The 10,313-nt window shown below is 45.1% G+C and overlaps 1 protein-coding gene across 3 annotated transcripts in view; it reads left to right on the plus strand.

The window, feature by feature from the left end:
* Positions 1–10,313, plus strand: part of DNAI1 (dynein axonemal intermediate chain 1) — a 142,408-nt gene that overhangs the window by 92,276 nt on the left and 39,819 nt on the right. For 2 of the 3 annotated variants that reach the window (XM_027670460.1, XM_027670459.1), the window contains 3 exons: positions 177–256; positions 6,782–6,930; positions 7,792–7,891. In XM_027670460.1, the coding sequence (XP_027526261.1) occupies positions 177–256; positions 6,782–6,930; positions 7,792–7,891 (329 nt within the window). The remainder of the gene's footprint in view (positions 1–176; positions 257–6,781; positions 6,931–7,791; positions 7,892–10,313) is intronic. The other variant, XM_027670461.1, reaches the window with a different exon arrangement.

Genomic DNA, 10,313 nt, shown 5'->3' on the forward strand with positions numbered 1-10,313 from the left:
GGGATAGGCACAGCTTGAAAGTGCTAGCAGAAAGGGTGACTTTAATTTCTTCTGGGAGCTTCTGGCTAATAAATCACTTCTGAAAACACAGGCAGTGTGTGTTTACCATTGCTAGGGAGCATGTGCTGGCCAGCTGAACCACTTCTCTGTCTGACAAACCTTTTTTCTGTTAACAGGCTGCGGGACATCATTTGATTTTCACAAAAAGATAGACTATTTGTTTCTTGTTGGTACTGAAGAGGGAAAGATCTATAAGGTAGGAATGATTCTTTGTTTTACACCCCCTGAACTATATGTGTCTTTCAGGTTCATAATCTGAACTGTTTGCTCAGGTGGTAACAAAGCACAACTTTAGAGCCCGGTCCTGCCCTGGGATGCCTGTGGTGAGCCTGAGACCAGCACAGCGCCGCAGAAGGTCACAGGGAGCTCTCTGCAAAGGCCCAATTAAGACTCTCTTTTGCAGAAACATTTTTCATGCAAACTGCATCCCAGAAAATGCTTTGTGGATTGCAGCTGTGCAAGGGAAATGCTAAGTATGATCAGAGCAGAAGTTAAAAGGCATTGATCCTCTGTCCTCATGGTTACGGGGAAATGGCAGGAAAAATATCAGAGCATTTCCTTTGTAGTCCTGTTATCCCATGAGCAGTGAGGCTAATGAAGCCATATTTCCTATGGATTAATGTCCTGCAGCCCTTCCCTTCCACAATTACGCAGAATCATAGAATCGTTTAGGTTGGAAAAGACATCCAGTCCCACTTTCTCCTTGCTCTCCTGTCTCCAGTTCATCGCCACCCACACAAACCTTTTTCTTCCTGATCACTCCATGCTGTCCTCAGCCCAGTGATTCCACCTCCACACTATAATCCTTGGTTCCTGCAAACACTGCTGGCTACCTCCCCTCCAGTGCCCTCCTGCAGTGTGATGCCTTGGTGCCCAGCTCCAGCTGGGAGCTGTCGGCCAACCAGCTCCAACCATGGGGTGAGGGCAGCAGCCAAGCTGTGCTTGCCCTTCCCACACTGGGGCCACTGCCCAGATGTTTGTACTCTGTGGCCATCCCTTTTCATAGAATGTGTAGGACCTTAATATTGCCAAGTCCCACATGCAGCCAGTTTTGGTCAAAGGTTGTTTGTGAGGAGAGGTGAGCAGACAGGACACAGGCATCATGTTTTCTTGAGAAATCAAGTTAAATGTAGGAAGTTTTGAGTTCTGCTGTATTTAGCCTTGGAAATAAAGCCAGTAGATTCTTACTCATACAACTGTTTTTTGCACAGCATTCCTCTGAGCTGGCTTTGGGGCTCTATTAAATCTGTAGCCATAGCCCTTCAAGTGTAGGTGGTGGACCATCAGCAGGAGGCTGACATGCAGAGCAGATGCGTCCAGCCGTCCCTAGAGGATGATGTAAACTCCTTCCTTATATCCCACCTGCAAAAGGAACAGGAAACAGAATAAGAACCCAAAGGAAATAATGTTCTGAAATCAGTATTTAGGCAAGTTGTACTTAACAAATATGTGTCCCTTGCAGAGGGATGATGCTGGTTGAAATCTCTCCCTTTGCCAGGTAGTATCTACGGAGGGTTTCTGAGTAGCGATCACTTGCTTTGGACAAGACAGGTGCAGAAAGGAGGTGGGAGGAGTGGAGGGGGTGCTGAGCAGTTGGGCAGTGGGCACTGAGGTAGGTGCAATGGCTTTTTGTTGATGCCTTCAGGATACAAAGGATCTGTACAGTCATGGGCAGATGTTCTGAGTTGACTGGTCAGCCAGGGGAGTTGGTACCCTGTACTAGTACTGCTGTACTAGTACCGCTGTACTAGACTGTGGTCTAGTCCTGATCAAAAGGCAGTAGGAAACCACATGTTTTAAGTTCCACTGTGTTGTAAGTGATGGGTGTTGGTGAGTTCGACAGTGGATGTCAGTGTGAGGTGAGGGCCACCAGTTACCCTTCAGGAGAAATGTTCAGGCTGGTATCCTGGTTAGGTTCCATAGGAAAGGAAATTCCTCGTGGAGGAACACTGGATAGGAAGAGAATTTGGCAGCATTTGCCTTGAAAAAGTTGTAGGTATTTCTGCCTTGAATGATCTTCAGTAAAACAAGAGCTAGGGTGGTGTTTTAAAATAAGAAGTGATCTCAGCCATGAAGCCACGCAGATATCTTAACCACTTATTGGATAGACAAATGCAGAGAGATACTGTTACAAAGGATCCTCCCTTTCACAACATTCTTGCACTGGTGAGCCTTAGTGAAAAGTGGGACCACTCTCACATTGTGCAACGCTGCCCTATAAAACTCTGGTCTTCCCATGGGCAGGAAGAGCCAATCTTCCATCAGATTGTAGGATTTAACACTGGGAAGAGAAACCTTGTGTCTAGCACAAGTAGCTATCTATATCTCCATAGTATCTACAAAAACATGCTGAAGAGTGGTTGCACCCTTAGCATCCCCCAAGAGCAGTTTCAAAACTTTTGGCATCAGCTGCTGCTCCAGGCATTTCTCAAGGACTACCATCACATGCTTTATTGACACACTGCACATGGGAACCCATTATTGGGGCTACCTGTGGACTGCCTCCTGGAGCCTTGCTCTGCTTGGATGCTGGGGCCAGGGACAGTGCCACAGCAGCCTGAGCAGCTCTCAATTCCTGAAGCTGCACTGGGTGAGGTGCTCAGGTCTCTGCTGCACTTGCCCTTGCCACTGCATGTTGAATGAGAGGGACAGACTCTTTACATGTTGTCCGAGTCAGTGATCAAACACGGGCTGCTCTCCAATGGGCCAAATTTTAGATTATATATTTTAAAAAATTGGAAAGTGAATTTCAGAGAAACAGGGTTTTTTTTGTTGTTTGGAGTTCGGTGGCTTGTGGGGTTTGGTTGTTTTTTTTCCCCCAGAGACCAGGCATGCCCACAAATAACATGATGATATGTTAATTCTTTAGCTGCAGAACAATTATGGGGAAATTTTGAAAATGGCTTAGTTAATAGTGTTTCTGAAGCCAAGAAATCATTATCTTAATTACACACAGACCTATCTATTGCCCTTTTATGTAGAGGAGAAACTGTTTCTGCATTAATATGGTTCTGTAATGCAATTCTGTATGCTTCTTTGCATATCTTATTTGCTGTTTAGGAATTGTTCAGCTTTGATATCAAAAAGTATGTCTCTGACATTCATATTGAAACATTACTGTGACTTTAAGTCTTTGGTCAGAATTACTTCCCAATAAACAGACCTTCAGCAGAAAAATTGTGATGAGATTTGAATCTTTTCATATAATAAAGGTTTTGGGTTTGTTCAATCTCAGGCAGTTTGAGAGTGTAACAAATGAATATAATAAAACTCAGTGCAAGACTGAATAGAAGGAAAAGGTTATTCTAATCTTAAACAAAACTAATTTCACTCGTACTCCTTCTCTCATACTAAGCACCAGAACATTTGTATATTTGTGTTCAGGACAGGATTATGTGGTTGTACAGGTGACAAAGGATGCTGGCTTTTGAATCCTTATCACATCTCTTGAGATTTCCTTAAATGACAGTAACAAACTGGTTTCTGGACAGGCTCTGACTTCCAGTGTCTCCTTATTAATAGAGCTCATTTGCCTCAGTGTCTAGTCTTGCTTTGTCTTACGCAAACTTGTTTTGCTTGTCTGGATATTTTATGACTTGAGTTCTACTCCTTATCTTCTTACCGCCTTATCTTTGGGGCTTCTATGTGTTCTGTCCCGTTGTTTCTGGACTGACTGCATTTGCCATCAATTGCCACAGATTCTTTCTTTTTACCATTTCCTGTTGTTTCTCTCCATGTGTTCACATGCCTCAATTTCTGTTTGTAAGCTGTTTTGCAAATCTAAGCATTTCTGTTACAGATCCTCACCAGTAGCACTGAGCTAAAACTAAGAAGAGCCTCTGGTAACAGCCTGTCCACAACAACAGGGAATGCTTTTGTGTCAGTGGTTTCTGTAGAGCACCTGGTGTCCTGAGCTGCCTGGGGGGCGCCAGTGCTGGGCAATGCTCTCTTTTTGTTGCCAGATACAAATCTGCTCTGAAAAAAGTTGCTTTTTGTATTTCTGTATTGCGTAGACACTTAGTGTTTCTGTTAGCGAACTGAAGAAACGCTCTGCCTTATAAGGACACTAATAACCATCCATTCACCGTGGATGTGGGGGAGTATTGTGTCAGACTAACGGCTAGCGTAAACTGAAGTGCTCTTAATGAAGATTATTCATAAGTTTTGTGTCCTCAGAGTTCTCCTTTCCTCCCAGTATTCCTCCCCCATGTTTTGTAGCCTTGTCAACAGTCATCTTTGTTACTGGTTTCCTGTATTGCCATAGACACATTTTTGCTTTCCTGTCTTATCTTAAAAATACCGTTTACTATTCACACCCATATAGCATCATTTTAATAGGAGAAAAACACTTTCAGCAGATTGGAGCAGTGCTCTAGAAGATCAGACAGGCTGCACAAATGCCTTCTCCCTGAATCATCCTCTTCAGAGCTCTCCTGTCAGGAGTTAGGTGTCATATATTCCAGTGGTTTTGTTTTCATCCTGACGTGTTTAATAATTGTAGGGTTCTTGAACTGAATAGTAGGGGAAGACTTCGCCAGCACTTCTTCTTAGCTCATGAACTCTTATTTGTGAAAGTCATACTTCTTTTCTGAGCTTTTTGTCAAAGTTTGTGGTGTTTCTTCAAAATGCATCTTGGGAAGAACATGGTCTTGTCTTCCACTCAAAGACAATGACAAAGGTTGTGGTGAACGTGGTGTAGGGCTGGCAGGCACTGCCACAGTATGGTGAATGCCTTTAGGTTAAAGCAGGCACACAAGGTTCATATCTCACAAGGAGCATAGATTGGAATCTGCCCTGCAGAAACCTTTTTGCTGCTGATTTCATGGAAAAAAATGCAGATCCCTTTCCTGTCATGCAGACTGCAAAGCCAGTGCTGTGGATCAGCACACCCCAGAGCATGGTGTGTCTCCTGTACCAGTGCCCAGGGAGGTGCATTGACCAAAGGCTCAGCCCCCGCAAGGTTTTGAAAACAGAGCACCGAGCATTACAGTGCTGTTGGATGCAGACAAATCTGGTTCAGATCTCACTCTTCAAAGTTTTCATGTATTAGGAACCTTCAATTCACACACTTGGAAGGACAGATGGATAAAGCAGCTTCTCTCTTGTGTTAATTACTCGTGACCCATTCTGTCTGTTCCCAGCAAAATGATTTTCAAAACAAGCCAAGTACCAATTTTCCTTATGGCTGAACATTAAGGATTATGAAGTAAAGTTATGAAACAGGCCATTAAAGGAGATTTCCATCCCACAATTACACGCAGGGACAGTAATTCAGAGTACACAACAAACTATTAGCAAGCTATAGGCACTGTCACTAAATCTCAGTGGGGCATGAGCCACTTTCTTGTTTCCGTTTCCTACCACAACAAGCCTCTGAGGGATGTAGGACCTGCTGCTGTAGGAACGGTTTAGCACCCTTAATCAGGTGCCTGCACCAGTGAACAGGTCTGAGTACCCAGACAATAAGTGTCATGTGTAATAAACAGTTAAGCCTTATGCTTAGTTAGAGCTTTGGTTTGCAAGAATTAAAGTCATGTAACACTTCAGCAATCCTGCTGCTCAGGCAGATGATGTGTTGCTGCATTCATTAGGGAGTAATGAAAGGTGCTGAAAAGTCCTTGCTGTGACAGTACTGAGGCAAACAGACAGAAAATCCTGAAACCAACCCCAAGCTGCCTTGTGGATACAGTTGTGTGTGAGAACACAACCAAGAGACATTTCATGTGAGATGAGGTCCTTGTTGCTAGTGAAGGAAGCCTCTAGTGTGCTCAGAGGGGAGGAGGTTTGGGGAGGATAACTTGATTTTTCTGTTTACACAGAACTGACAGGATCTGGATAAAATCCCCTTGCAGACAAGTAGATTGTAATTTCCCCCTCTCCCTCATAAGCTCACACACCAGGTGACTTTTCCAAGACTCTCAAATGTTTTTCACCTCTCGTAGACATTCTACATGTTGCCATTCACTAGCACCTGCAGTGGTGATGCTGCTGGTCTGACCCTCTCATGCATCGTGGAGATTTGTCCAGTTCACAGGCTGCTCTTGGCTGGGTTCCAGCAGGGTCCACCAGCACGATGGGGTTGTCCCTGAGTCCTGGTCAACCTCTGGTGGTTCCCACACCCCTCCAGGAAGTCACAAGCACCACAACAGAAAGAGCTGCGGGGTCGTGTGATGGGACAGGATCTCTGAGCAGGCTGTCCAGTGCGATGGCAGGGAAGGGAGTTTTAATAGGTTTCCAAAGTGCTTAGAGCCAAAAGTCTGATAGGACATTCTTGTGCTGAGGGCACTGTTACTAGTGGTTTTAACTGCAACGCTTCAAATGCACACAGTGCTGTGTGCTCTTGAGCAGCACAGGGAATGTTTTCCCATGTCTTTCCTTTGAACCTTTCAGAGAGACATAGCAGGACCCTGGACTGGCAGGAAGGTAGTAGAGCTCCCACAATGGAGAATGGTCTTTGGGCCGTGGCTCTGGCTGTAAATCCAACCAGACAACTTCAGTTCCTGTCTCTGTGTATTGCAGAGCGTATTGCCTGCAAATGGGGTGAAACAGTATGTGCTAAATTACTGATTTTCTGTAGCACCCCTGGGTACCAGCCACCTCTTCCCAGTCAGCCCAGAAGATCCAGGGAGGCCATACAAATATAGAGAGACATCTTTCTGCAGGAATTTGAGCTTCAGGAGAAGGTCTAGCTCTGATTACTGACTAGTTCTTTCTATTGCAGTGTTCAAAAAGCTATTCAAGCCAGTTTCTGGATGTGTTTGAAGCCCATCACATGGCTGTGGACACAATCAGCTGGAATCCATTTCACTTGAAAGTCTTCATTTCCTGCAGCTCTGACTGGACAGTCAAGATCTGGGATCACACCATCAAGTAGGTCCTGCTGGGTCCTGGTGTGGGTGGGGAGGTCCAGCCTGATATGCCAGCTACACGTGTCGACTCTGCTCATACCTCAGTCTCAGTTTTCCTCCTAGGTGTTGATAATGCTAATTGCTTTCTTATTTTTTGGGTCTGATGACTCAGATTTGTATTGCCCAGGAATGAGGTATAAATTTAAGCATTCGCTGCCCCAGGAACTTGCCAAGCAGTGCAGCTCAGCACAGAGCCTGGCTGCTTTACTTTGGACCTGGCTTTCTTCAGGCAGGACCTATTGTGGGAGGGTTATTCCTCTGGAGTGATGCCACAGAGAAATGTCAGGAGCTGGCTTATGGCCTCAGGGGTCAGAAAACATCCTAAGAGCCAGAGAGGCAAAAAAAAATTGGAACACTTAAAAATATGGAATGAAGTTCAGGGTTAGTGGTTGAGGAATGTCTGGTTTCAATCAGGAAATTGATTTTGTTGTAAATCAGTCAAAGTCAAATATCTCCCGTTGCCAATACTGCTCTAAGATTCAATGTTATTGTCAGAAGTCCAGAGAGGGAAAATCACTTTTTCCCATATGATTGTTAACCAGAGAGACTCCATCTTGATGTGTGTGTTGGGGAGAAGCTTTCAAAATGCTTTCAGAAAGAAAGAAATGTGCTGCCTCTCATCTCATTGTAGCGGGTCAAAATTCCGACTCATTTGTGTTGATGCTCAGCTTTGCTTTGCCTTTGACTCAGGACCTGGCTGTTATCTGACACAGAGAAATACAGTCTCCCACTTCTGCAACATCCAAGTGTTCATAGCTCAATGTTACACTTCCAGAGTGGCGTGTGTCCAAATGAATTCTTCTCTCTGTGTCTTTTTTTATAGGACTCCGATGTTTGTTTATGACCTGAGTTGTGCTGTAGGGGATGTTGCATGGTCTCCTTACTCCTCCACAGTCTTTGCTGCAGTCACCATTGATGGCAAGGTGAGAAACTCAGAGCAACACTCCTCTGATTTGAGATGAAAGAAAGTCAAGGGAGATAAGGCCTGAGCATGGGAATGGGTCAGCCTAATTTTGGCCAAGCATGTCAGAGAGCTGCAGATCCCCCACCAGCAGGAATCCACCACAGTGAGAGGCTGAGTTGGCTGCAGATTGCCTGAGTTGCTTGTTGCTGTATGGCAGGGTCATTTTGGTACCTCAGGGCCCTAAAAGTATTAATTCCTTTTTGCTCAGTCTGATTACAGAGGACATGAAAGTCATAAAGCAACAGAGAAGAGGAAACCTGGGCAACAGCATTTCTTACTCTTTCTCCCTCTTGAAGTCTACCACACCCTTACAAGCAACAGGGCCAGAAATCCCTCAGCTGCAGCCCAATCATGCAAACACCTGATGTTAAATCAGCTTATAAAGCCAGAGTGCTTTTAGCAGGTGCTGAGGGTCAGCTGCACATCTCACTGCAGCCTTGACAAGCCCATCAGAAATGCAAATAGGCCTTCTCCTCTAGGCACAGGGGCTTCTTGAGGGCCAAGCTACCCCAACGTCTAGCACAGGAAAACTTCCCTATAGTCCTAATTTGCTCCTTTTACTCCAGGGAAGGAGGTACTCAGAGGACAGAGAGAAGAACAGGGTTCAGGAAACAGGCTTCTTTTTCCTATGCTTTCCTGCCTTTGGCATACATATCCCTGGGCACTAATCCCTCACTCCTTCTCAAAGTAGGTGTTTGCACACAAATCCCTCCCTGCTCTCCTGTTGACCTCATCAATGCAGGTGTGCAACTTGCACATGATAGGATTGAAACACTGAACTCCCCAGTGCATCCCTGGGGATGGAGAGATGACTCTCGAGATTAGAACTCCCCTAGTATGAGCTGACATCAGGACAGTGGTTCCAAAGATTCAAGATAAAGAGGAGCTATAGAATAAAGTGGTTATATGTTTATATTGATATTAAAAAATCAATTAAAGTGGTATGCCTAGGATCAGCCAATAGAATTTTGTTTCAATAAATAAAATCAACATATTCCCACAATGTGAGGCTGTCACCAAGAGTAATGATTTGGTAATGAACTCCTTAGACCAGTCCTAATATCGAGATCACAGCAGTTATATTTTTGCCTCTAGCCATCCATTGCAGTACCTCAGACGGTTAATTTGGGCTTGGCGAGTAGCCAGGAAATGTAGCTATCCATCAATACTGGTTTAGTACTGTGAGGCCACATTGGTCTGCCACCATGGGCTGTATGTTTAGCTGGTATAAACTGGAAAGTCTGTGCCGTTTGGCCAAAATTACTCTAGCAAAAGGATGGCCTTTATGTGTCTCTATCATTGAACTGATGCCTTGGCAACTTTATTGCAGTTTAACCTTTGTGTTACAGCAAGAAAATAATTTTACTGATACATTGGCTCAGGCTGTGAATTTGTCTCTCCCAAGCTAAGCAATAGAAATCTCTTCACTGGGTCATGTGGTCTCCCTGTAAGCTCAGGATGCCACAGCCTAGCCACATTAGCTGGAGCATCCATGGGCCTGGAGTTCGTATGAGGCTATGGATAAGGCAGAAGCCTGTTTGAGTTGGCAGCACTGCACCCAGGATGTCTCACCTTGGCTATCCTACCTTGGCTCTAAATCAGTGATCCTAACTAGAACTTAATCTAATAGGATCTAATTCTGCTTTATACTTTTTATCCCAAACTCCGAGAAGAGTGGCCATCAACCATCCTAGAAGGACAGGAGGCTGAACATGAGCCAGCAGTGTGCCCAGGTGGCCAAGAAGGCCAATGGCATCCTGGCCTGCATTAGGAACAGTGTGGCCAGCAGGAGCAGGGAAGTGATCCTTCCCCTGTACTCTGCATTAGTGAGGCCACACCTTGAGTATTGTGTTCAGCTCTGGGCCCCTCAGTTCAGGAAGGATATTGAGGTGCTGGAGCGGGTCCAGAGAAGAGCAACGAGGCTGGTGAAGGGACTTGAGCACAAGTCCTCTGAGGAGAGGCTGAGGGAGCTGGGGTTGTTTAGTCTGGAGAAGAGAAGGCTTAGAGGCGACCTCATCACTCTCTTCAACTACCTGAAGGGAGGTTATAGCCAGGCGGGGGTTGGTCTCTTCTCCCGGGCAACCAACAATAGGACAAGGGGACATGGGCTCAAGCTCTGCCAGGGGAGGTTTAGGTTACATGTTAGGAAGAAATTCTTTACAGAGGGGGTTATCAGGCATTGGAACAGCCTACCCAGAGAGGTGGTGGATTCACCATCCCTGGAGGTTTTTAAAAAGAGATTGGACGTGGCCCTTAGTGCCATGATATAGTAATTGGAGTTGGATCAGGGGTTGGACTTGATGATCTTGGAGGTCTTTTCCAACCCAACCTATTCTATGATTCTATGATTCTATGATTCTATGATTCTATGATTCTATGAT

Source organism: Neopelma chrysocephalum, unplaced genomic scaffold, assembly GCF_003984885.1.
Source record: "Neopelma chrysocephalum unplaced genomic scaffold, ASM398488v2 Primary Assembly neopelma1_96845, whole genome shotgun sequence".
Classification (NCBI taxonomy): Eukaryota; Metazoa; Chordata; class Aves; order Passeriformes; family Pipridae; genus Neopelma; species Neopelma chrysocephalum.